This window comes from Aureococcus anophagefferens (assembly GCF_000186865.1).
Source record: "Aureococcus anophagefferens unplaced genomic scaffold AURANscaffold_14, whole genome shotgun sequence".
Taxonomy (NCBI): Eukaryota; class Pelagophyceae; order Pelagomonadales; family Pelagomonadaceae; genus Aureococcus; species Aureococcus anophagefferens.
This window is the reverse complement of record NW_008705574.1, coordinates 844,109-869,230: the sequence shown is the minus strand read 5'-3', so window position 1 is coordinate 869,230 and position 25,122 is coordinate 844,109. Positions and strand designations below refer to the sequence as shown.

General features: G+C 70.9%; 5 protein-coding genes across 5 annotated transcripts; 4 read left to right on the top strand and 1 right to left on the bottom strand.

The window, feature by feature from the left end:
* Positions 1–1,808: 1,808 nt before the first annotated feature.
* Positions 1,809–3,797, top strand: AURANDRAFT_28848 (hypothetical protein; the record flags this gene model as incomplete). Its single annotated transcript, XM_009040285.1, has 2 exons — positions 1,809–2,678; positions 2,742–3,797. 2 exons carry the CDS (start codon positions 1,809–1,811, stop codon positions 3,795–3,797), a joined length of 1,926 nt encoding a protein of 641 aa, XP_009038533.1.
* Positions 3,798–6,971: 3,174 nt separating this feature from the next.
* XBP2 (hypothetical protein) lies at positions 6,972–8,069 on the top strand (the record flags this gene model as incomplete). Its single annotated transcript, XM_009040286.1, has 1 exon — positions 6,972–8,069. The coding sequence occupies one exon, from the start codon at positions 6,972–6,974 to the stop codon at positions 8,067–8,069; it is 1,098 nt and encodes a 365-aa protein (XP_009038534.1).
* Positions 8,070–15,043: 6,974 nt separating this feature from the next.
* Positions 15,044–15,505, bottom strand: AURANDRAFT_28705 (hypothetical protein; the record flags this gene model as incomplete). The annotated part of the gene is made up of 1 exon (XM_009040246.1): positions 15,044–15,505. The coding sequence occupies one exon, from the start codon at positions 15,503–15,505 to the stop codon at positions 15,044–15,046; it is 462 nt and encodes a 153-aa protein (XP_009038494.1).
* Positions 15,506–17,615: 2,110 nt separating this feature from the next.
* AURANDRAFT_59181 (hypothetical protein) lies at positions 17,616–18,698 on the top strand (the record flags this gene model as incomplete). The annotated part of the gene is made up of 1 exon (XM_009040287.1): positions 17,616–18,698. The coding sequence occupies one exon, from the start codon at positions 17,616–17,618 to the stop codon at positions 18,696–18,698; it is 1,083 nt and encodes a 360-aa protein (XP_009038535.1).
* A 756-nt stretch (positions 18,699–19,454) lies between these two features.
* On the top strand, positions 19,455–20,159 carry AURANDRAFT_28711 (hypothetical protein; the record flags this gene model as incomplete). The annotated part of the gene is made up of 1 exon (XM_009040288.1): positions 19,455–20,159. A coding segment is annotated over one exon (705 nt), but the record flags the coding sequence as incomplete, so codon positions are not given.
* Positions 20,160–25,122: the final 4,963 nt, after the last annotated feature.

Genomic DNA, 25,122 nt, shown 5'->3' with positions numbered 1-25,122 from the left:
ATTTCGCGCGGCGGGATATCGTCGAGCTTCGCCTGCACCGAGGCATCGGTGAGCGCGAGCGCCGGCGCCGGCGCCCCCCGCGGCGACGGCGCCCGAGGCGACGACGGCGCCCGCGCGGGCGGCGGCGCGCCGGCGGGCTTCGCGCCGTCGTAGTAGGCGCTCCGCAGGGGCGGGCTGCCGTCGCCGCGGCCGCCGACGAGCCGCTCGACCTCGGCGACGTGGCACTTCTTGCCCGCGTGGGTCACGATCTTGGACCGCAGGCCGGCGTCGCTGCCGCGCCAGGACCGCTCGACCTGCTTCCCGTTCCGCCCAAAGTCGGGGCAGAGCGCGCAGGTCACGTCCGCGCCCATGGCGACGAACTGGCGCCGCGGCGCGCCGGCGGCGTCGACGAAGGCGTTGCCGACCTCGCGCGCGCCCGAGAGCGGCACGCGGAGGTCGAGCTCCGCGACGGCGCGCTCCGCGGCGGCGACCGCGTCCGTTTCGCTCGCCGCGTCCGCGCGCGCGCGCTTCGCCGGCGACTTGGCCGGCGACTTGGCCGGCGACGCGGCCGCCGGCGCCTTGCGCTTCTTCGGGCCCGCGTCGCAGTCGTCGCAGAGGACGGGGACGCCGTTCTTGCCGTAGTCGTCGTCGTCCCAGGCCGTCGCGAAGCGGTTGCCGCAGCGGTCGCAGCTCCAGGAGTTGAAGAGGTCCTTCGGGTCGGGCCGGGGCGTCGCGCAGCCGAGCGGCAGCTCGGGGCTCATGCCGCAGGTCCAGTAGTCCTCCGCCGGGGGGCTGCTCAGCAGGCGCCACGCGCCGCACGCGTCGCAGCCGTACCACTCCTTGACGCTGTTGGCCTCGAGCTCGATGACCCCGGGCAGGGCCGCGGGCGCCGGGGCGGGCGGCGCGGCGGGCGCCGGAGCGGGCGCCGCGGCGGGCGCCGGAGCGGGCGCGGCGGCGGCCGCGGGCGCGGGCGCGGCGCCCGCGACGAGACGGCTGAGCTCGTCGTAATGCAGATTTCGGTTGGAATTGGTGTTAAACTGGCCGGAATGACACTTGGCCCAGTTCAGGTAATTGCCCACACGCGCGTCCTTCGTCGTGACCGCTCGCTGACCCCGGCCGTCGGCGACGCGCACCTCGCAGACGTAGCAGCGGATGACGCCGTCGGTCACCGCGAACTGGCGCCGCGGGACGCCGTCCTTGTCGACGAACTCGTTGCGCGCGACCTGGCCGCAGGGCAGCTTGACCGAGATCGCGTCGAGCTTCGCCTGCGCGACCACGTCGTCGAACGGCGCGGGCGCCGCGGGCCGGCCGCGCCGGCGCGTGTCGTGGGGCCGGGCGTCGGCGGCCGCCGCGCGCCGCGCATCGACCTCCGCGGCGGCGGCGTCCGCGGCGGCGGCCGCGCGGGCCTCGCGGACGACGCGGAGGAAGCGCAGCCGCGGCAGGAGGAGGAAGGATTCCGCGATATCTTCGAGGTCGCCGTCGTCGGCGAGGATCAGCTCCTCGAGGTGGTCCGTCTCCTCCGTGACGACGGCGGCCTCCTCGGGCGTGAAGCCGTGCTCCTCCATGAACACGGCGACGTCCACGGCCATGGCTTCGGCCGCTCAGACGACGGCACGGCCTGCTTCGATCCAGAAGTGCAATCAAGCGGCACCATCGAGGCCCTCAAAGCGTTAAGGTCGACGTCACCCCGCGCGATTGTATCATCGCACCGCAAAACTGCGAGCAACAACGCGGGTGGCCGGCGGTTTGCGCAGCCCGCGGCGACGCGCCGGACGCCGCCAGCCTGCCTCTCGACCCGCCTCGGCCGCGCCGCCGCGTGAGTCGCGAACATGCCGCCCAACGAGGACATCGCGGCCCTCCACCCGTCGAGCTGCCTCGGCTTCAGCGGCGGCGTCCTCGGCGGGTTGCACGCCGTGAGCTACCGCGGGGAGCCCTTCATCACGTTCCCGCTCGGGGCCATGGTCGTCGTGAAGCACGCGACGCGCAAGGAGGGCGTCGCCTTCCTCCAGGGCCACAGCCGCAGTGTGTCCTGCGTCGCCGTGAGCCACGACTGCCGCATGCTCGCGTCGGGCCAGACGAACCAGCTCGGCGTCGAGGCGCCGGTCATGCTCTGGGATTTGGAGGAGGCCTGCGAGCGCGTGCTGCAGGGCGGCGCGGGCCACGGGTCCCTGGGGCCCGTGCACGTGCTCCGGCAGCATTTGGCGGGCGTGCAGGCGCTGTCGTTCTCGTGCGACGACCGGTCGCTCGCGACCATCGGCGGCCGCGACGACAACTCGCTCGTCATCTGGGACACGCGGACGGGCAACGCGATCTGCGGCGTGCCCGCGGCGCCGGACACGGTGCTGTGCGTCAGCTGGCTCAAGCGGAACCCGCACCGTTTGGTTACCGCCGGCAAGTACCACGTCCGCGTCTGGCACGTGGACCCGTCGGGCCCGAAGATCCACCCCATGGACGCGAAGATGGGCAAGATGAAGCGCGTCGTCCAGTGCGTCGACGTGTCCGCCGACGACGACTACGCCATGTGCGGCACGCAGACGGGCGAGGTGTTGCAGATCGACGTGAACCGCGATCCGATTTTGGCCTACAACGACCCGGACCGCATGGTGCCCCGGCTCGTGAACACGTCCAAGGACCGCTTCGGCAAGGGCGTCAAGTCCATCTGCGTGATGCCCGGCGCGTCCGCGGACGGGCTCGACGTCGTCGCCGCGGGCGCGGGCGACGGCACCGTCGCGTTCATGACGGCGGACATGCGCAACTTCAAGCGCTGGACGGCCCAGGTGTCCGGAGGCGTGACCTCCTTGTCGGCGCTGCCGGACAACCCGCGGGCTTTAGCGATCGGCACGGACCTGGCGAACCGCTACGAGATCCAGGACCTCGGGCGCGAGCCCTTTTTGAAGGGCACCGCGCACACGGGCGCCGTCTTCGACGTCTGCTTCCCGGAGTACTCGTCCCAGGTCTTCATCACCTGCTCCGTGGCCGACATCCGGGTCTGGGACGCGGCGAAGCGGGCCGAGCTGCTGCGCATCCAGGTGCCGAACCTGGAGTGCAAGTGCGTCGGCGTGACGGCCGTGGGCGACGTCGTCGTCACGGGGTGGTCCGACGGCAAGGTCCGCGCGTTCGGCCCCGAGTCGGGCAAGCTCAAGTTCGCCATCCCCGACGCCCACGCGGAAGCCGTGACGGCGCTGGCGCTGTGCAAGGAGGGCGGCTGCGTGCAGACGCGGTCCGGCGCGCCCTGGCGGCTGCTCACGGGCGGCGTCGACGGCCGCGTCCGCGTCTGGAAGATCACGCACTCGCACCAGGCGCTGCTCAACTCCATGAAGGAGCACCGGTCCGCCGTGACGTGCATCCGCATCACGACGGAGCGCGACCAGTGCATCTCGTCGTCCAAGGACGGCGCGTGCCTCGTCTGGTGCCTCGAGCGCTACGTGCGCCTCACGGCGCTCTTCGAGCCGACGCTGTTCAACTCCGTGCTCTACCACCCGGACAGCTCGCAGATTTTGACCTGCGGCTCGAACATGAAGATCTCCTACTGGGAGGCGTCCAGCGGCGACGCCATCCGCGTCGTCAAGGGCGGCGACGGCGAGATGACGGCGCTGGCCATCTCCGACAACGGCAAGTACTTCGTGTCCGGGTCCGCGGACAAGAGCGTCAAGCTCTGGGACTACGACGGCGGCATCTTCCTCGCCAAGGGCGTCGCCCACAGCGGCACCGTGTCCGCGGCGACGATCTCGCCGGACCAGCGGACCGTCGTCTCCGTGGGCCACGAGGGCGGCATCTTCGTCTGGCCGCTGCCCGAGGAGATCGCCTCGGACATGTAGGAGGGGACGGGGGGGTCTCGGCCCGCGCGCCGCTAAGCACAGACGCGCGGCTCGAGCTTCGCGGCGGCGCGGGGCGGGAACCGCGCCCACTCCGCGCGCGCTCCCAAGTAGGCTCCAACTAGAAGTTCCGGACGGCCGTCCGACGCGGTACGTCGTTCATACGGGTTGCTTTCTTATCGGGGCTAGACAAGGGGGCGGGGGGAGGTGGGGCCGGGGCCGCGCCGCGCTCAGCGGGACTTGGTGACGATCTTCTCCTTGATCTGGTCCTCCTTGAAGGGGAGCGCCTTCGTGGAGATGCCCATGACCTGGCCCGCCGTGGACGTGTAGGGCCCGTAGGACGACATGACGTCGTGGTCCTGGTCCGGGAGGACCTCCTTGATCCACTCCTTGGCCGCGGCGACGTTGCGCATCTCGCGCGTGCGGTGCATCTTGTTGCGGACGACCTTGCGCCAGTACGTGCCGTCCTCGTTCGGCTGCACGACGGTGACCTCCGAGTTGTTGTCGTCGTCGTAGAGGACGCAGGCGCTGCCGCCGTGGCCGTTGTCGATGACGGCGACGCGGCGGCCCTTGAGCTCGTCGCGGGACACGACCATGCCCAGCGGCGCGAGCGTGCTCGGGTCGTACTCGATGATCATGCCGTTGTGCGCGCCGAGCACGGCGCCGTCCTTCATGTGCCACCAGCACACGGTCTCCGGGTTCGACAAATCTTCAAACTTGGAGCCCGCGGGGTTGATCGTGCCGTCGGGGTTCGCGATGTAGCAGCCGTCGTCCTCCTGGGGCGTGTAGGCCTGGAACCACAGATCGTGGTCGTAGTCCTCGTGGTCGTGCGCGAAGACCAAAGTGGAGCATTCCGAGCCGTCGACGGCGCACTCGTCGGAGTAGGTCACGGTGGCGTCTAAACGAACGACCCCGCCCTTGGAGTGGTCCACGGTGCAGATCTCGAAGCCGTGCTCGTTGCCGCGGACGAGGCGCGAGTGGCGGCGGCCGTCGCGCGAACTGCGGCCGCTGTGGCAGCCCGTCTGCGCGAAGACGCAGGAGCCGCGGTTGTTGCCCCCCGGGAAGGTGATGGAATCCTCGTAGTCGTGGCTCAGGTGGAAGTGGCCCGAGAACCAGGCCTTGACCTGGGAGTTCTTGCGGATCGTCTCGATGAACCGTTGCGGGGCCGCGCCGGGCCCGCCGTTGTGGTTGAGCCAGCAGCAGCCGTTGACGACGTGGTTCTCCTGGAGCACGCGCAACCCCGAGCCGATGGGCGGCGCGTGGGAGAAGCAGAAGATCTTCCAGTCCTCCTCGGCCGGGTGCGTCGCGACGAGATTCTCGAACCACGCGACCTGTTCCGCGTCCACAAAGACCTCGTGGGACGTGTACGTCGCGTCGCGGAACACGGTGGACCCCAGCCCGACGAGCAGCGTCTTCGGCGCGACCTCGTGGCAGAACTGGGGCGTCTCCTTGCCCATGATCTTCATGAAGACCTCCAAATTCTCCTGGTCGGTGTTGAACTCGTCGATGCCCTCGAGGTCGTGGTTGCCGCCGACGACGTCGAAGGGCACGCCGAAGCCGTCGAAGTAGTCGCGCACCAACTTAAAGCACTCCGTCGTGCCCGCGTAGAGCTGTTTGGTTTCGGTGCAGTCCTTGGACTCGCCCAAATCCCCGAGCGACACGAGGAAGTCGGGGTTCGTGGCCTTCATGTGCTCCCGCCCCTCCATGAGGTGCTCCGTGTCGCGCGGGTCCACGTGGAGGTCGCCGAAGATGGCGATGGTGTACCTGCATGGGTGTAGGAGTGGTGCATGCGTTGGACTGGATTGGACGCCGAAGCGGCGGACGGGTTCTCGCCCTCCGGCAGGGTCTCGAGCGCGCTCTCGGCGCGCAGCAGCGTCCGCGACGCGCGCTGCTTGATGCTCGCGGCCGTGAAGGCCGTCGCCGACGCGGTCAGGAGCGCGGCTTTCATGATCGTCATAATCTAGGACGCCTGCCAAGGTTCGAGGTGGGCCGCAATCTCGCGCTGACGCGAGTGCGCTTTGGACGCTTTTGCGGCAACTTTGGCTGTTGAAGTTTGCCGCACTGCACGCGTCCGCGCCGCGACGACAGCGCGAAGCTGGGAATGGCGCGGCGCCCATCTTGTGTAATCGAATCCGGGCAGCATTCGCCGCCAACTCCCGCTTGTCGGCGCACTGGTCGCTGGGCGCGCGGCGCGCCGCTTGCACACTAGGGGTCGAAGGAAAGTTACTTCCAGCTCTCCCAAAAGGGGCAAGCGAAGTCACACTGCAGCGCTCACAGGACCCGCGAGCGCGTCGTGGAGGCGCTCTTCCGGGAGCCAATCGACCCCCGGCAAGAAACCTCCACAAGGCAGAGCATGAGGAGCCCGCCCAAGCGCCCAAGCGCTGCGCGCCGCGCAAGCACGACGAACGCTCCCATCGTGCAGCGCCGCGCACCCTTCATCGCAGCGCTCGCCGCGGCGCTCCCCGGCGCCGCCGCCGCCGCCGCCGAGGAGGTCGCGCAGCAGGAGCCCGTGGGCCTCTCGGCGCCGCTCAAAGCCTACAGCATCGGCGAGGGCTTCACGGGCAGCGCGTCGGACTGGACGGAGTACGTCGTCTGGAGCGTCGGCATCGCGGCGCTCATCTGGTACTTCTCCGGCGTCGTGAAAATCGACGTCCACGAGAAGCTTCCAGACGGCGCCGACCTCGCGGAGCCCGAGGACGACGACGACGACGACGGCGGCGGCGGCGCGGCCGCCGGGCGGCGGCGGACGCCCAAGTGCGACTAGGCCATTCCATCGTTCGAACCCCTTCGCCGTAACTTTCGCTTCGCGCCCCGGGAGCGCGCGCTCCGAGGGACGACGCCGCGGGAGCCGGGGCCGCCCAGGGTCGAGAGCCTTGCTTGCTCAGTTTGATGAGCGTCGGCTTGAGAGTCGGAGTGGGCAATCTCGCCGTGAGCTTCGGGCGTCGAGCATCGCCCAGAAGCACGTCGCCGTCGCCGTTCGCGCGCGAACGCGCGCATCCCAAGTCGTCGCCGAAGCCCGTATCGTTGGACGTTCGGTACGAAGCTCCGCACGCGCCCCCGCTCCGGAGCGATACGCCGCGGCGGGCGAATCAGCGCTCCGGGAACTAGAGCTACGTTGCACCAGGGTAAAGCGAGGTGCAGCGCTCACCAAAGCCGATGGCCGCGCAGCGACGAGCGATGACGCGGCTGCTCGCGTTCGCCGCTGCTCTCACGGTCGCAAGGGCCCTCGCGCCGCCGCGCCAGACCCTGAGCCGCTTCATGCTCGAGCAGACGCGCGTCGACGGCGAGCGCCAGGATCTGGAGGCGCTGATGGGGTCCATCCAGATGGCCTGCAAGACGATCTCCGCGCTCGTCCAGCGCGCGGGCCTCGCGGACATGACGGGCTACCGGGACGACGGCAATATTAATGTCCAGGGCGAGGAGCAGAAGAAGCTCGACGTCATCACGAACGACGTCCTGAAAGACGCGCTCGGCTACGGCGGCCGGGTGGGCTTGGTCGCGTCGGAGGAGGAGGACCTGCCCGTGTTAGTCGAAGAGACGCTCGAGTCGAAGTACGTCGCCGTCTTCGACCCCCTCGACGGGTCGAGCAACGTCGACGCGGCCGTGGCCACGGGCACGATCTTCGGCATCTTCGAGCTCGACGAGACGTGCGGCTTCTCCGCGCCCGACAGCACGTCGAACTCGACGACCCTCGACGACCGGGAGACGCGCTGCCTCCTCAGCGCGCTCCAGCCCGGGCGGTCCCTCGTCGCCGCGGGCTACTGCATGTACTCGAGCTCGACGATCCTGGTGTTCACGTGCGGCGACGGAGTCAACGGCTTCACGCTGGACCCGAAGAGTAACGAGTTCGTGCTCTCGCACGCGAACCTGACGGTGCCGGCGACGGGGCCCTACTACAGCTTCAACGAGGGCAACGCGCCCCACTGGGACGGCGCCGTCGTCGAGTACCTCGACGGGCTGAAGCGGGAAAAAGGCTACTCGGCGCGCTACATCGGGTCCATGGTCGCGGACGTGCACCGGACGCTGCTCTACGGCGGCGTCTACGGCTACCCGGCCGACGCGAAGAACGCAAACGGCAAGCTGCGCCTGCTCTACGAGGCCGCGCCGATGTCGTTCATCGTCGAGCAGGCCGGCGGCCGCTCCACGACGGGCGCGGAGCCCATCATGGCCATCGTGCCGGACCACGTCCACCAGCGCGTGCCCGTCTTCCTCGGGTCCCGCGACGACGTCGCCGACCTCGAGGCGACCTACGCGCGGCATAACGGGACGCCTTAGGCGGGCACGGCGACGCGGGGCGCGCGCGCGACTGTACCCGCGGCTTCGGCGTCCGCGACCGCGGCGGCGTCCTTGATGGCCGTCGTCGGCGCCGCCGGCAGGTCTGGGAGCGCGACGTCGACGCTAGCGGCGCTCAGGCCCTCGAGCTCCGCGAGGAGCGCCGCCTCCTCGGCGCCGTCGAGGCCCGCGCCCGCGAGCATCGCGGAGATCTCCCGCTCCGTAGCCAGCGCGTCGGCCGTGTCGTCCATGAGGTCCGCGACCTTGTCCGGGCGGAGGGCGTCGGCGTGGAGCGCGTTGAGCGCGTCCGTGCCCGCGCGGAGCGCCTGCACGACGTCGACTTGCTGGCTCTCCCACTCGATGGTCGACACCAGCTCCTCCAACTTCAGCAGCTGGCCGTCGATGTCGTCGACCTTCGTCTCGCGGAAGCGGCGCGTCTTGATCGCGAGGAGCGCCCGGTCCCTCTTGCCGGCCTTGAGGAGCTTCGCGGCCGTGGCCGTGAGCTGGGCGGCCTCGGCCTCGAGCTTCGCCTGAAACTTTTTGAGCCGGTCCCGCGCGTTCTTCAGGTCGAGCACGGCGCGGTCCTGGTCGCTGATGCCGCCCTGCTTCTCCGACCGCTTCTTCTTTTTTTTGCCGGCTTTTTTGCCGAAGACGCCGCCCATGCTCTCTCACAGTGGCAAATATCCACTTCACACGGCATCATCGTTTCAAATCGTTTCAATATCTTACTCCAGCGCCTCTCAGCGTCGAAGGAGGCGGCGCTCTCTGGTTTGCGCCGCGCGGCTGACGGCCCGGGGCGCGTCCGGGGGTGGTCGGCCGCCATGGTCGAGGTCACGGAGGACGAGGAGCTCGTCGCCGACCGGCCGGACGGCGATGGGACGGAGTCGCCGAAGTCGCAGGGCCTCAAGGAATTGCTGCAGCAGCAGATGGAGGCGGCGAAGGCCGAGGAGCTCGTGCGCGTCGACTCGACGCACATCCACAACTTCGTCGGCGGCGCGCTCAACCTCATCGTCGACCAGCTCGGCGACCTCGAGAAGCGCTGCGGGCGGCTGGAGAAGGACGTCGCCGCGCAGGCGCTGCGGCCCGACGCGCCGTCGATGGACGACATGGAGGCGCTGATCAAGGCGCGCGTCGCCGAGGAGGTGGCCAAGGCCATGGCGAACCTGGAGCTGCCGGCGCCCCAGGTCATCATGATGCAGGCGCCCGCGCCCGCGCCCGTCGTCGAGGCGCCGCCGCCGGAGCCCGAGCCGGAGCCCGAGCCCGAGCCCGTCGTCGAGCCCGAGCCCGAGCCCGAGCCCGAGCCCGAGCCCGAGCCGGAGCCCGAGCCCGAGCCGGCCCCCGTCGTCGAGGTCGAGGGCCTGAGCGACGCGGAGAAGGCCGCGCTCGCGGAGGTGGCCACCCTGAAGCAGCAACTCGCGGACCTTTTGAAGGACATCGAGCAGCTCCGCGAGGCCGACAAGCAGCAGACCGCGCGGCAGGAGGCCTCCGACGCGCACGCGCACCGCACGGACGAGAAGGTCGGCGGCCTCGAGAAGTTCGCCAAGGAGGCGGGGACCGAATTGGACGACCAGCGGAAGACGGACGAAACGTTAAAACGCGCGCTCGACGCGCTGGAGAAATGGCGCGAGGAGCAGATCAAGGCGTTGGAGAAGTTGAAGCGCGAGCTCCAGGACATGCGCGACATCAAGGAGGAGGTCCAGGAGGTCGTCATGCCCGCGGCGCCGTCGAACGACGTCGACGCGTCGAAATGGATCAAAGAGGTCAGCGACATGATCAAGAAGATGAACACGGCCTTCCGGCTGAAGATGGCCGTCATGGACTCGAAGATGGACGATCTCGTGACGGACGTGGGCACGAAGTTCGTCGACGACCGGCGGCGGCTGTCGGCCATCGAGGTCGGCGAGCAGAAGCGGGCCGTCTACGTGGAAGGCGTGAAGAAGATGCTGCTGGACCGCATCTCCTACGGCGAGGCCGACATCCGCGCCAAGGTCGAGAAGACCATGGAGCTCTACGATTCGGCCATGGACAGCATCAAGAATCTCGCGTACAACATCTCGGGCCAGGCGGTGGAGGAGTCGATGCCCGACGTGTCGCACGTCGCCAAGACGCTCACCTACGCGCCCCTCGACGAGGACAAGGAGCCCCGCGCCGCCGTCGAGGAGGTCTTGGGCGACCGGCTGAAGCTCGCCCAGGCCAACGGCGAGGGCGACGTGCTGAAGCAGGTCATGGACCTGCACCGGGGCTACATGGAGAGCGAGAAGCAGCTCGGCGACCGCATCCGCGCGGAGTTCCAGGACGAGCTCAAGACGCTCCACAGCCAGGTCGACGACGAGGACGAGCGCCTCGCGCGCGAGGAGCAGCTCCAGGCCGAGATGCAGCGGAAGCTCGAAAAGGTGACCGCGGACGCGCGGAAGGGCCGCGCGGCGATCCTCGCGTCGCTCTTCCTGCAGCAGGCGCGCGACGACGGCATCAGCCACGCGGCGAAGCACGCGAAACGAGCGTTCCTCGGAGGCGTCGAGGCCCAGGATCTGGGATCGGCGTCGCCCGTGGTCCGGTCGCGGCCGGGCACGCCCATGGGCGCGGGCGTCGTGGACATCGTCGACGGGTCCAAGCCCTTCGTCGCCCCCGAGCGCGCGCCGGGCGACGTGCGGCCCAAGACCCTGTGGCAGCAGCTCGCCGGCGTCGTGCTCCAGGACGCGCCGTCGTCGCACTACACGCGGCAGCTCGTGGAGCTCAACGAGCAGACGACGACGCGGCCGCTGACGGCGCAGTCCGCGGGGACGACCCAATCCCCCGGCTCGTCGCGGCCGGGCACGCCGGCCATGGCCTTGGGCGTGCGCGGGCGCCGCGGGTCCGTCGACGTCGTCGTCCCGAAGGACGCGCGGCCGGGCCAGGCCATCCCCGTCAATGTCTTGGGCCAGGTCATCGACGTCGACGTCCCCGACGCCGTGGCGCCGTCCCAGGTCATGACCGTCGACGTGCCGTCGCACGTGCGCGTGCCCCGCGAGGTGTCCGTGTCGCTGCCGCCGAACCAGGCGCCCGAGGCGACGATCACGGAGTTCATCGTCACCGTCTTTGGCGAGGACGTCGTCGTGCCCGTGCCCGAGGGCACGCAGCCCGGCGAGTTCGTCGAGGTGCCCGTGCCCTTCCGACCGGCGTCGCCGCCGTCCGTGGCGTCGCGGCCCGTGGGGCGGCCCGCGACGCCGAGCGACGCGGCCGCGGCGAGCGAGCGCGCGGCGTCGCCCGCGCCGGGCAGCCGCCCGGGCACGGCGAACCGGCCCAAGTCGCGGCCCAGCGGCACGCCGGAGCTCGGGCGGCCGACGACGCCGGGGGACGTGCTGAACCGCCCGAAGACGCCCGCGGAGGACATCCACGCGCAGCGCGCCCAGATGGCCGAGGACCTCGGCAAGGAGATCGCGGTGCCGCGGTCCATGTCCGTCACCGTGCCCCAGCCGGGCAAACCTCTGAAAGTAGAGGTCTGCGGCCACGTCACGGAGATCCACTTCCCCGCGGACGCGCCCGCGGGCACGCCTCTGACCGTCGAACTCGCGCCCGCGAACGTGCCCGAGATCCTCACGGTCGACCACCCGGATTTACCAGAAGAAGGCATCGCCTTCTACGACCGCGGCGGGCGGGACCTCAACGTCTTCGAGCAGGCGCGGCGCGCCGAGGTCGACGCCTACTCGAAGAAGATGGCGTCCATGCTCGAGATGTTCGAGCACGAGATCGAGATGCAGCGAGAGCTCATGCGCAAGAAGATCGTGGCCGTGGACCGGAGCGAGGGCGAGGACGGCGAGAGCGACCCGCGCCTCCGCCAGCTCGACGCGGAGAAGGACCCCATCTACGACCCCGCGCTCGCGAAGCCCGACCCGTCGGCCGCGCGGTCGTCGATCCGCCGCGGGAGTCGCATCGTCGACGCGGCGCTGAACGTCGAAAGTTTGGGCCAGCTCAAGGGCGCGAACTTCGGCGCCGGCTTCCACCCGGGTGCGGACCTCCTGCGCGGCGCGGGGCCCCCGGGCGGCCGCGGCGGCGGCGACGCGCTCGGCGCGGCCGCGCGGGGCCGCGGGTCCGTCGGCGGCGGCCGGGGCGGTCGGGGTCGCGGCGTGTCGCCGACCGCGCGGGGCGGGTCGCCCGCGGCGCCGCCGGCGAAGCCCGAGCGCGCCCTGCCGCCGCCGAGCGAGGCCCAGAAGCAGGCGGATCTGGTCTTCGTGCCCGACCTCGAGTACGAGGCGCACGAAAACGAGGAACTGCAGAAGCTCAAGGAGCTCGTCGCGTCGAAGCACGCGGCCATGGAGCGCCTCGAGCGCGAGTCGCACCGCGCCTTCCAGCAGCTCGCCGCGCTGAAGGGCCGCGAGGAGTCCAAGGAGAACGATTTGAAGCTCAACATCCGCGCGCTGGAGAACCGCATCGCGGTGAAGATGCAGACCATCCAGTCCTTCAAGGACCAGGCGAAGAAGGCCATCAAAGATTTGAAGGACCCCGCCGCCGCGTCGGCCAAGGAGGAGGAGCTGCGCGCGCGCGAGGAGGAGATCCTACGGCAACAGAAGGACATGCACGCGGAGCTCGACGCGTTAAAGGCCGAGCTCGGCGACGTGCACCGCCACTTCGAGGTCGAGGAGAAGGACGAGAAGGACCGCATCCGCGACGACATTCATCATTTAGAAGAGGACCTCGAGAAGTGCAACAAGTACGTCCACGAGCAGCAGCAGAAGACGGAGGAGACCATCATCGAGGCCCTGGAGCGCACGGTGAAGCTCGAGGAGGAGTTCCAGGCGCGGCTGCCGCCCGCGAAGCGGGGCGCGGGCAGTGAGAACTCGAAGATGCTCGACCGCTACAAGGGCCGCCGCGACGCGAGCCCCGCGCGGCGCCGCGTCGCGCGCGAGCGCTGGCAGAAGGCCTACAAGTTCGTGCTCCCGCAGATCAAGGAGAAGGCCGTCGCGCGGCGCCGCAAGAGCCAGCTCCTCAGCGACCGCCCGACCTTCACGTCGCGCGCGTCCGTCGTGTCCATGCGCGTTCCGAGAAACGCCGCGGTTACGGCCCGTCTGGACCGCGTGGAGCGGACGCTGGCGGAGCACCAGGACGGCACGTCCATGGACGAGCTGGAAGCGCTCGTGGACGAGAAGCTGACGTCGCTGATCCGCCGCACCTACCAGCGGTCCGACGACCGCGTCGGGCTCCTCGGGAGCGGCGACGCCACAAAGCCCAAGAAGAAGAAGAAGCACCACAAGGACGAAACGTTAACGCACCTCCGGGACACGCTCGCGGACTTCGCGGAGCGCGCGGCCCAGCTCGCGGACCCCAAGGGCTTCGACGACCACCGGGGCCCGCTCAAGGACAGGTTGCGGGGTTTGGCGCCCGCGTGCGAGGCGCTCGCGGCGTCCGTCGAGCAGGGCGACGCGGAAACCTGGTGCCCCGAGGCCATGGCCCTCGCGGGCGCCATCGAGGCCGTCGTCTCCGCGAGCCAGGGCTCCGAGCTCGACGATTTGGCGCTGCCCGAGGGCCACGACGCCGACGCCGCGGCGACCGCGGCGAACGCGCTGCGCCTGCTCCACAGCCACCTCGGCGACGCCGTCATGGCCGAGCGCAACGCCGCCCACGGCCGCGCGCTCAAGGCCCTCGAGGGCGCGCTGGCGAAGCTCAGGGACGACCAGGCGAAATTGCTGAGTTCGCTGACGGCGCTCGAGAACCGCGAGCCCGCGGCCGCGGCGCCCGTCGTCGCCGCGCCGCCGCCGGAGCCCGTCGTCATCACGAAGACCGTGGAGATCGTCCGCGAGGTGCCCCGCGAGCCCGTCGTCGTCGCCGCGCCGACGGAGCCCACGGTGGATCCCGCGCTCGCGGAAGCCGTCGCGCAGCTCCGCACGGCCGTCGGCACCAAGGCGGGCCAGCGCCTCGTCGAGGACCTCTCGCAGAACGTCATGGAGCTCCGCGAGGAGCTCGAGAACCTGGCCAAGCAGGTCGCGGACCCCAAATTGCTCGCGGAGCTCAAGAAAGCGCTGAAAGGCAAGGCGGACCGCGAGGAGCTCCTGCGCCTGCTCCGGCGCATCGAGGACCTCGAGGCGGGCAACGGCGGCGGCGACGACGCGCTGCTGCGCTTCCGCTGCCTGTCCTGCGACCGGCCCGTGTCGCCCTCGGAGCGCGCGCACTCGCCGGAGTGCTCGTCGGCCGTGCTCAGCGACCACGACTTCGACAACCGCACCGTGAACACGACGCTGACGCCGAACACGGCCTTCACCTTCGGCGAGCGCGCCAAGTCGCCGGGCCTCTACCTCGACCGCCGGTCGCCGAGCCCGCGGCGGACGAAGCCCTTTGGGGCTCTGGGCAACGCGGCGCGGCTGGCCCTACCGGGCTACGCGCTCCCGCCCATGACGGGCGCGTTCCCCCGGGGCACGACGATGCACCACGAGCTGTTGCGCCAGCAGGCCATCCAGTTCGGCGAGGTGCCGCTCCACGAGCGCATCGCCGCGAACGCGAACCCGCCCGAGGCGCCGCCGGGCGGCGACAAGGGCGGCCTCCGCGCGTCGCCGCTGCAGAAAAGCCAGAACCCGAAGCAGTTCGGCCGGCCCCTGAGCGCCCTGGCCATCGTCGGCGAGCCGGAGAAGAGCGCGCTGCGCAAGAAGGCCGGCGCGAACCACACGGCGTCCTTCAGCCTCCCGCGGCCCGAGTGGGACGCGGACAGCGCGCAGAGCCGCGCGTCGACGAAGCGCCCGGGCTCCCAGGCCGCGAACCTGCGGTCCTCCGCGTCCACGGGCACGATCCGACAATAGGTCCAAGGGCCGCGCGCGCGCGCGAGCTTTATGATAACGAGCGTCCTTTGGGAAGCGGCGTTTAACATATCCCGCCGGCGGGATATGTTAGGACTTCCTCCGGCCCGGGGCGGCGCTGGGACTTGCACCGGGATCCGCACCCGGAGCCGCGCCTCCGCGCCGCGGCGACGCCGACGCGCGAATCTAGGGTAAAACCACCGCGCCGCGCCCGAACTAGGCGCCGCGGTCCTGCTGGCGGTCGAACTCCGCCTTCTTCTCCTGGATCTGGGCCATCTTGTGCTGCATCATCATGACGATGGCCTCGTGGTTCCGCGTCTTCTGGGCGACGACGGTCGTGATGTTCTCGGCGTTGTCGGCGACGAGCTTGATCTTGCGGTCGATCATGGCGTCGGCGTCGTCCTTCTTCTTCTCGAGGTAGTAGCCCGTGCCGAGCTCGACCAACAGCGAGTCGACGTCGCACAATTTGCCCGGCACGTAGAGCGACTGCGTGAGCGGCACGAGCATGGACTTGCCCTCGTCGTCCTTGGAGATGGCGGCGAGGGCGTCCTTCGACTGGCGGAAGCGGCCCTCGGCCTGCTTGAGGCTGCTGTGGCGCTCGCGCAGCTGGTTCAGCTCCTGCTCGTGCTGGGACTTGAGCTGGTTGAGCTGGTCCAGGGACAGCGTGCTGATGTCCATCTCGTTCGACGCCATGGCGGCGGCGGTCCTGGCGGGCGGCGCGGACCGCGTGCGGCGGCGACGGCGCTTCGCGCGCGCGCGTCCACAGCGCGCGAGACGCGACCGGCAGCGGCTGTGCGGCGAGGCGGATGGGCTGCGGCATCTACGGCTTCTTGAGGGACGGTGAAGTGCGCGAGGATGGTGATCGATGGAGAGCCCGAAGGCTACCACATGCCATGACGAGTGATCGCAGGTATTGGCGCACGGCGAAGAAGGGCGCCCTCGCGCGCGCCGGCGCCGGGCTGCACACGACGAAGGTCGCCATGCTGCCCGAGGGCGTCGCCTGCCGAAGCAGCGGCGGCGCGACGCTGCCCGGCGGCGTCGAGCGCGTGCACCTGCGCGAGCCCATCGTCGGCTGGGTCTCCGCGAAGTGCCTCACCGCGGTCGCGCCGCCGCCGGAGCCGCCGGAGCCGCCGCCCAAGCCGGCGCGAGCGCCGAAGCCGCCGGAGCCGCCGCCGCCGAAGTCGACCGCGCGCCCAAGAACCGCGGCGCCGAGGCCGCGCGCGACCTTCTCCGACGCGGACGCGCCGGCGCCGCGCTACGGCGCCGCGGCCGCCGTGCGCCGCGTGCGCTTCGACGACCCGGCGCTGCCCGGGTTGATCGCGTCGCGGCTCGAGCCCATCGTCGTCGTCGATTCGCCGCTCTGCGCGGGCCTCGAGGCCTACGACGTCGCGAAGATCGGGGCCCGCTGCGACGGCGGCACCCACGTCGTGCTCCGCGACCGCGAGCGCCGCGATCACCACGAGTTCGTCTTCCACGCGGCGGAGAAAACGGCGTCGGCGTCGCCCTACGACCGCCGCTTCTCGACGGAGCCGCTCGAGATGACGCTCGGCGACTTCGCCGGCCGCGTAAACGCCGGCGCGACGGACCTCTACCTCCAGACCGTCGTCCTCGAGACGCCCGTGCACCACCTCCCGGACGGCGCGGAGCTCTTCGACGACGAGGGGCTGCCGGCTTGTGACGTCCAACCGCCCTTCGCGGGCGCCGCCTTCCGGCGCGCGGACAACGGGCTCGTCGCCGACTGCCGCACCCTCGCGGACTGGGCCTGGCTCGGCGACCTCGTCGCGAAGTCGAACCTCCCGCGGCCCGCGACGTTGTACCTCCTCGCGGGGTGTCGCGGCGGCGCGTCGCCGCTCCACTCAGTGTGGAATTCAAATCTTCAACCCGACTTCAATGTGAGCGTATGCGACAGTTTCGACGCAATCTCTTCGGCTGTGCTTCGAGAACTCGACGAGAGCAATCGATTCGTCCAAAAATCAGCCGAATCGACTTCGATTTGACTGAGCTAGAGAATTCTGAAGTTTGGTCAGGACCACCCAAACCAGTGGTTGAATTCCACACAGGCTCCACTACGACATGCGCGCGAACCTCTTCACCATGGTCGCCGGGCGGAAGCGCTTCTGGTTGGCGCCGCCCGACGCGTGGCGCGACCTGCGGCCCCACGCGGTGACGTCGCCGCTCGACCGCCGCGCGCGCGCGGCGCCCGCGGCGTACGCCGGCGGCGCCGCGGTCACGCTCGAGCCCGGCGAGACGCTCTTCATCCCGCCCTACCACTGGCACGACGTCCAGCAGGTCGACGCGACGACGGTGTCCTTCGCGCTCTGGTTCCTCAGCGACCGACCGACGGAGCCGCGCGCCGCGGGCCTCAAACGCGCGCGCGACGTCGAGGCCTTCGCCGCGGCCGCCGCGGGCGAGCGCGGCGCCGCGGCGCTGCTCCGCCGCGCGGCGGACGGCGCGGGCGACGCGGACGCGGCCGCGGTCCGCGCCGCCGCCGCGGCGGAGCCGCCGGGCTTCCTCGAGGCCGTCGCCGCGCGGCTCTTCCAGGAGGTTGGCGCCTAAGTTGAAGCGGCGTTTTACATAACCCGCCGGCGGGCTATGGTATCAGCAGTGGCGCTTGACGAAGGCGAGGGGCGCCGCAAGTGCCGCGGGGCAGCATTGGCTTTGAGATGTAGCATCGCACACGGCACAAAAAACTCGGCTCCTCCGTCGCGGCCTCTGGAGCCACAAGGAGGTGCTCGGCCTCGACGCGCCGGCGCCGCGCCGCCCCCGTCCCGCTTCCCCCGGGCGCGCCATGGCCACGTTCACGCAGCTCACGGACGCCACGGTGGGCGTGTCGTGCCACGCCTGGAGCCCCGACGGGTCGCAGGTCGCCTTCGCGCCGAACTCGAACGAGCTCAAGATCGTCGACGCCAAATCGAACGCGAGCAAGTTCAGCCTCAACGAGCACGACATGGTCATCGCCGCCATCGACTGGCACCCGACGTCGAACTTCATCGTCACCTGCTCCCACGACCGCAACGCGTTCGTCTGGAACTACGACGAAGCGGAAAACGCGTGGAAGCCGTCGCTCGTCATCCTCCGCATCGAGCGCGCGGCCTTGGATGTGAAGTGGAGCCCCGACGGCCAGAAGTTCGCCGTGGCGTCGTCCGCCAAGTGCGTGCCCGTCTGCTACTACGAGCAGGACAACAACTGGTGGGTCTCGAAGATGATCAAGAAGCACAAGTCGACGGTCTTAGCGGTCGCGTGGCACCCGAACTCGCAGATCGTCGCCACGGGCTCCTCGGACTTCAAGGCGCGCGTCTTCAGCGCCCACGTGGCCATCGTCGACGCGGAGCAGACGGCCGGCGACTTCGCGGCGCCCGTCGGCTTCGGCGAGGTCTACGCGGAGTTCCCCTGCGCGGGCTGGGTCCACGCCGTCGCCTACTCGCCGTCGGGCTGCGTGCTCGCCTTCGCGGGCCACGACGCGTCCGTCCACTTTGCGCAGTTCAACACGGGCGGCGCGCCCGTCGTGCAGACGATCCGCTTCCCGTTCCTCCCGCTCTGCCAGCTCTTGTTCTTGGACGAGTACAAGCTCGTGGGCGCGGGCCACGACATGAACCCGGCCGTCTTCGCCAACGCGGGCGCCTGGGCCTTCGATGCGTTCGTGGACAAGAAGGGCGACGAGAAGAAGGCCGCGGCGAGCTCGAGCTCCGTCGCGTCGAAGATGGCCATGTGGCAGAACAAGGACAAGACGGGCTCCGCCGCGGGCGCGGGAGCCAAGGAGGAGACGGCCTGGCTCAAGCACCAGGGGCCCATCACCTGCCTCAAGCACATGGGCGGGAACAAGTTCTCCACGACCGCGTGCGACGGCCGCCTCGTGCTCTGGTCCGCCTAGGCCCGGGGGGAGCTTTGTATTTAAGAAGCGCGCGACCGGGCGGTCCCTGCTCTTCGTTGCCCTCTGGGGGGAAGAGCGACGGCGGTCTCCCGGTCGCCGACCGGGACCGTGGCGGGCGGCGCGGCGCGAGGCCGAGGTCCGGGCCGAGGTGGCGGCGCAGGAAGGAGCGCGGCGCTGGCGCGCGCCTCATGAAAGGTAGACGTGTTGTGGCCGGGTGAGCCGAGACGCCGCGGGACGCGGTACGATGTGCTCCTCGGCGCGCGCGCGGCCGAGCGACCCCCTAGCGACCCCCGCGCGGCAAGGGCCTCAACATCGACAGGAACATCGACTCCTGAGCCTCAGGAGCGAGCATCTGGAGCGAGCACGTGCCTCCAGCACTGTCGATCGTATTCCTCGTCAAGTTGTGACCACCGCCCGCCTTCAGCACTAGCAAAATGGCATAACAGCAGCGTCCCACCCTCGGCAATGCACGCCAGGCACCAGAGGACCGAGCCGACGCAAGGGGCAAGCGGAATCGCTTCGCCTCGAGCTGCATGGCCTCCGAGAGCCTCTGGTGCCTGCGCTTGCGCTTCTGACCATGAAAACGTACGCGCGCCATTGCCACACCGTCGCGCCCGCGCAGGTTGACATGCACGAACTCATCCTCGCCGTCTGCATGCTCGCGGGCTCCGTCGACGGCCTCGCGCTCTACGGCGCGCCGCGCGTCGCCCGGCGTCCGTCCGACGCGTCCCCGTTTAACCGCCGCCCGACCGTAGGCGCCCGACCCAGATCATCCCGTCCGTGCTCCCGGCCGACTTCGCGGCCCTCGGCATCGACTGCACCAAGCTCGAGGAGGCCGGCTGCGACCGCATCCAGTTCGACGTCATGGACGGCAACTTCGTCCCCAACCTGACGTTCGGCCCGGACGTCATCGCCGCGCAGCGCAAGACGACCAAGCTCATGTTCGAGACGCAGCTCATGGTCTCCGAGCGCTGCACGGACGCCATGCTGCCCCAGTTCACGGAGTGCACCAAGGGCCCCAACGGCGAGCCCGGCGTCGTCATCGTCCACGCCGAGGCCTGCACGCACCTCCACCGCGCGCTCTCCAACATCCGCGCCATGGGCGGCTCCCCCTCCGTCGCGCTCAACCCGTCCACGCCCGCGGAGGCCATCGATAACGTCCTCGACCTCGTCGACCACGTGCTCGTCATGACGGTCAACCCCGGCTTCGGCGGCCAAGCCTACATCCCGACGATGACGGACAAGATCCGCAAGATCCGCAAGTGGATCGTCGACCGCGAGCTCGACGTCGACATCGAGGTCGACGGCGGCATCAAGGCCTCGCCGGAGACCATCGGCGCGTGCGCGCAGGCGGGCGCGAACTGCTTCATCGCCGGCTCGGGCCTCTTCGCCTACGGCGACATGTCCCAGGGCGTCAAGGAGCTCCGCGCCATCGCCGAGGAGTACCAGCAGAAGAAGTAGGGCCGCCCGTCCGCCCGAGCGCGCGCGCCGGTTCGACCGCTCTAACGACCGCGCTGCGCCGCAGCCACGGGTGTACGTCACGGCGGTTGCGCGAGCGTAGTGGCGGGCCCGGCGGGACCCGTACTAGTATGCGCGCCACGCGCGCGCGCCACGCACGCCCGAAGACAGCCCGGTCGGGGACGCCTTCGGGGCCACGCGCCGCCGAGCCTGCAAGCGACGCGCCGCCCGAGGGGGTTGACCGCCGGTATGCCTGGTAGTATGCGCCCGCTATGCGGGCTTTATGCGGGCTTTATGCGGGCTTTATGCGGGCTTTATGCGGGTGGTATGCGGGTGGTATGCGGCTGCTATGCTGGTGTATGCCGTGGCTGGTGTATGCGGAGGCCTTTGCACGTGCTCCATTGGTGACGCCGACCGCCATTGCCGCCGCTCTTGTCCGATCCGCGCCGTCTTCTGCGCGCCCATACCACCGCCTCGAGCACCCGCAGCACCGCCCAAGCACGCGCCACACTACCATCATGCCGCGCACCGCTCTGGACCCGAACATCGGCGTCCGCGGCGTCCTGGCGCTCGCCGTCATCCACACCCTGCTCGCGCCCGCACAAGCGCTGGAAGGCCCGCCGAAGTTCACGCGCGCCCCGGCGGCCAAGGGCCACCCGTTCCTGCGCTACGACGCCTTCCTCTTCGACGGCTTCGGCACGCTCCACGACAACGCGCGCGCGCGGCCGGGCGCGGCGGAGGCGATCCGGGCCTTGACCGAGGCGGGCAAGCTCGTCATCGTCGGCAGCAACGCGCCCCACGACAACGCCGAGGAGCGCGCGTTCCTCCAGGAGCTCGGCGTGACCTGCGGCCTGGCGACGGACCTCGAGTACGGCCGGCTCACGGACGACGTGCCCATGGTCTCGGTCTTCACTTCCGGCCACGTCGCGCGCGCGTCGCTCCGGAACCCGGGCGGCGGCAAGTTCGCCGGGCGCCTCGGCGACCGGCCCCACGTGCTCGGCATGTCGGCGGAGCAGCTGGCGCGCGCGCACCCGCCGGGCGACACCGTCGTGCCGTCCGCGACCGTCGACGCCGCCACGTGCCTCGTGGCCTACGGGTCCGCGCCGACGGTCGCCGACGTCGAGGCCGCGCGCCGCGCGGGCGAACGGAAGCTGCCCTTCCTCGCCGTGGCCGGCGACGACGTCTGGGCCGCCGCGGGGCTCCGCCGGGGGCTGACGGGCGTCGAGGGCCTCGTCGCCGAGTACACGCGCGCGGGCGGCGAGGACGCGACGATCTTCGGCAAGCCCCACCGCGGCTTCTTCCGCAAGGCGCTGTCCATCGCCAAGCTCCACGGCGCCGACGAGCTCTGCGTCGTCGGCGACTCCTTGGCGCAGGACGTCTGCGGCGCGCGCGACGCGGGGTTGCCCGTCGCCTGGCTCTACGAGGACGTCCACACGGACGAGGGCAAGCGCGTCGTCGGGAGCCTCGCGCGCGACAAGCGGCGGCGGCCCGACTACGTGCTGCGGTCGCTCCACCCGCCCGCGGAGCTCGTCCCCGCGGCGTCGGCGAGCGACGTCCGCGTCGACAAGTAAACACCCGGTCCCCTTAGAACTACGGTGGCGCTTCGGTTACGGCGGCCTAGTAGGAGTAGTCGTACTTGCGGCCGTAGCTCGAGCCGCCGCGGTCGTCGCGCCGGTCGCGGTCGTCGCGGCCGCGCGGCGACGCGCCGTAGGAGCCGCCGCCGCCGGGGCCGCTGGGGCCGCCGCCGTAGGAAGAGCCGCCGCCGCCGTAGGAAGAGCCGCCGCCGCCGTAGGAAGGGCCGCCGCCGCCGTACGAGGAGCCGCCGCCGCCGTAGGAGCCGCCGCCGCCGCCGTAAGAGCCGCCGCCGCCGCCGTAGGACGAGCCCCCGCCGTAGGACGAGCCGCCGCCGCCGCCGTAGGACGAGCCCCCGCCGCCGCCGCGGTGGGGCCCCGGCGGCGGCGGCCGGTCCGATCCCGCGAGCGGGTTCTGCCACGGCGCCGGCGGCGCGGGCCGCGCGGGCGGCGGCGGCGGCTCGCTCCGGGGCTCGGGCTTCTTCGTCGGCTGGCGGCTCATGAGCTGGGCCAGGAGGCGCGCCTTCTCGTCGGACGTGCCCGGCGCGACGGCGAGCGGGCGAGAAGTGGGGCCCTGGGGCTTGGGCCGCGGCGGCTCGCGCCAGCCCGCGGGCTCCGCGAAGTCGCCGTCGGCGGGCGGCGGCGGCGCCTTGGGCGCCCGGGGCGCCTTGGGGATGCGCTCCCGGGGCGCCTCGGCCGTGAGCAGGTCCAGCGCCGACGCCTTGGGCTTGCCGACGTTCTTGAAGCGCATGCGCGGGCCGCACAAGGCGTCGGGCGCCGCCGCCGTCGCCCGCAGGTCCCCCGGCCGGTCGTAGGCGCTGCGCGCCTTGGGCTGGGGCGCGCCGACGGCGGCCTTGGCCCGGGCCTTGCGCTCCGCGAGCGACGGGTCCGCCGGCGGCGCCGGCCGGCCCTCGGCCTTCTTCTTCTTCTCCTTCTTGGCGATCTTGGGCACGCGCGGCGCCGGCGGCGCCGCCGGCTTCGCCGGCGCGGCGTAGTCGTCGTCGTCGTCGTCGGCGAGGACCGCGTCGAAGTCGTCGTCGTCGCCGCGCGCCGCCGCCGCGTGGCGCTTGAGCTTCTTCGCGGGCGCGGGCGCCGCGAGCGCGTCGCGCTTGCGCTTCTCGCGGCGCTTGTGGGCCGAGATCCACTCGACGACCTCGTCGACGGCGCTGTACTCGCAGTCGTCGACCGTGCCGTCGTCGCCGAGCGCCGCGTCGTAGTAGAAGCAGACCATCTCCTCGTGCTCCGCGTCGAAGCTCACCTTGAGCACCTTCCACATGTCGCCGTCGTCCTCGAACTCGACGCCCTTGAGCCGCGAGTTCATGCGCGCGACCTCGAGCTCGTCGTACTCGACGGCCTCGTCCTCCCGGGGCGCGGCGCCGTCGCCGTCGCCGTCGTCCGAGGCCGCGGGCGCCGCGGGCGCCGCGGGCGCCGGCGGCGGCGCGGGCGGCGCGACGTAGGGCGCCGCGTCGTCGCCGAACATCTTCGCGCTGAGCTTCTTCTTCTTCTTGATGCGCGGGATCTTCGCGACCTCCTGCCGGTCGACGCGCAGCTTCTGGGCGGCCTCCGGCTCGCGCACCTTGTCGTCGAAGACGAGCGCGGCCTCGTCGTCGCGGGCCCGCAGGGACTCGGACATCGTCGACGGTTCCTTGGGGTGAGTTGTGTGAGGCGCGGGGGGGGGGGCGCTCTCCCGCTTCGCTTCGCTCCGCTGGCGGAGCGCAAGGCGAGCTGGTCGGTGGGGTGTGCAACACTTGGATCGGTGGAATTGCTGAAGCTCGAGTGCAGGCGCTCTCCGAGGCCGCTGCCATCCCGGTGTGCGCGGCCCTCGAGAACGGCGGCGTCGTCCTCCGAAGGTCCAGGTCCGGCCTCTCGGAAGCACGCAGAGGCGGCGCCCGATAAAAGCACAACAAAACCAAACAACAAACCCACCCGCGCACGACCGGCAGCCCCCAAAAGCGGCCCGCTCCGGTGGCAGGCAAGAGCCATGCAGGGCTTCCTCGCGCGCTCGTCGAGCCTGAGCGCCGTGGAGCGCATCGCCGCCAAGCGGCGGGAGGAGCGCCTGCGGGCGACGGACCCGACGGCGATGAGCGCCGAGGCGATGGGCCTGCGCGCGGCGCTCCTCGACGCGCACGCCAGGGCAGCAAAAGGGTGATTCAACGTCGCTTCAACGTGAGTGTTCCGCGCGCGCGCGTTTCGGAAACAGCACCCACGCTTCGAGAGCGCTCCGAGAGATGATCGCTCGTCCAAAAATCAGCCGAAACGAGCGGAAAACGACCGAGATAGGAGCCTTTGAAGTTGGGAATTTCGCACCCTTTTCCTGCCCAGGCGCACGCGCTCCGCGGCCGCGCGTGCCGCAAGGCCGCCGCGGCGAAGCGCGCCTTCGACGCGGAGAAGGAGCTCGAGCGGCGCTGGCACTACGAGAACCTCGTGGAGAACACGCGCCTGACGACGGAGATGGGCGCGATGCGCGCGGCGAACGGCCGCCTCGTCGACGAGGTGCGCCAGCTCCGCGCCTTCGTCGAGGCCGCGCGCAAGGGCGACGTCCGGGAGCGCGAGGCCGTCGCGCGGCGCCGGCGGAACAAGTGGGCCGAGGCCACGCGGCTCGCTTCCGCGAACGCGGACCAGCGGCCCGGGCTCAACCTCTGGCGGCCGCCGCGGCCGCCGAGCCCGCGGTCCAAGTGGCCCGCGGCGGCCGTCGAGGCGCCGAGCGCGCCCATCACGATCGCGCGCGCCGCGCCGCTCCTGCGGCCCCTCCACCTCCGCGAGGCGCGGCTGCGGAAGCGCGCGCGCCCCGCGCCGCCGCCCGCCGCGTGCGCCGCGGCGCCGCCGCGCCTCTGTTCGCCGGACCCGCGGCCCTGGGGGTAATACACAGAACCGGAGTCCAAGGAGACTCCCACGTCAGTTACAACTCTCTACTCCGACGTCGTGACGAGCTTGATGCCGACGAGGCGCTTCTCCGGGTCGACCTTGAGGACCTCGGAGGTGACGCCGGGGCCGAAGTAGGTCGCGTACTTGGCGACGCGCTTCTCCTCGGCCCAGTCCGTGAAGGGCGTCTCCTTGGACTGGAAGACGAGCGTGTACGCGAGCTCGCCGTCGACGTCCTCGAGCTCGATGTACTGGAGCTGCGGGTAGCCGAGGCCCGGGGGCACGAGGCCCAGGGCCTTGGTCGTCGTGTCGAGGTGGGCCTCGTCGCCGTAGCGGTGGCGCGTGACGTCCTCGCGGATCTTCTTGAGCGCCTCGTTGGCCTTGGCCTCGAACAACGCTTCCAGGCGGTCCTCGGAGCCGACGTACTTGACGTCCACGGGCTCGAGCTCGGCGTACTGGAGGGAGCAGCCGATGAGCAGGATCGGAATCCCGTAGATGAAGCCGATGGAGCTCTCGGAGCCGCCGCCGGACGA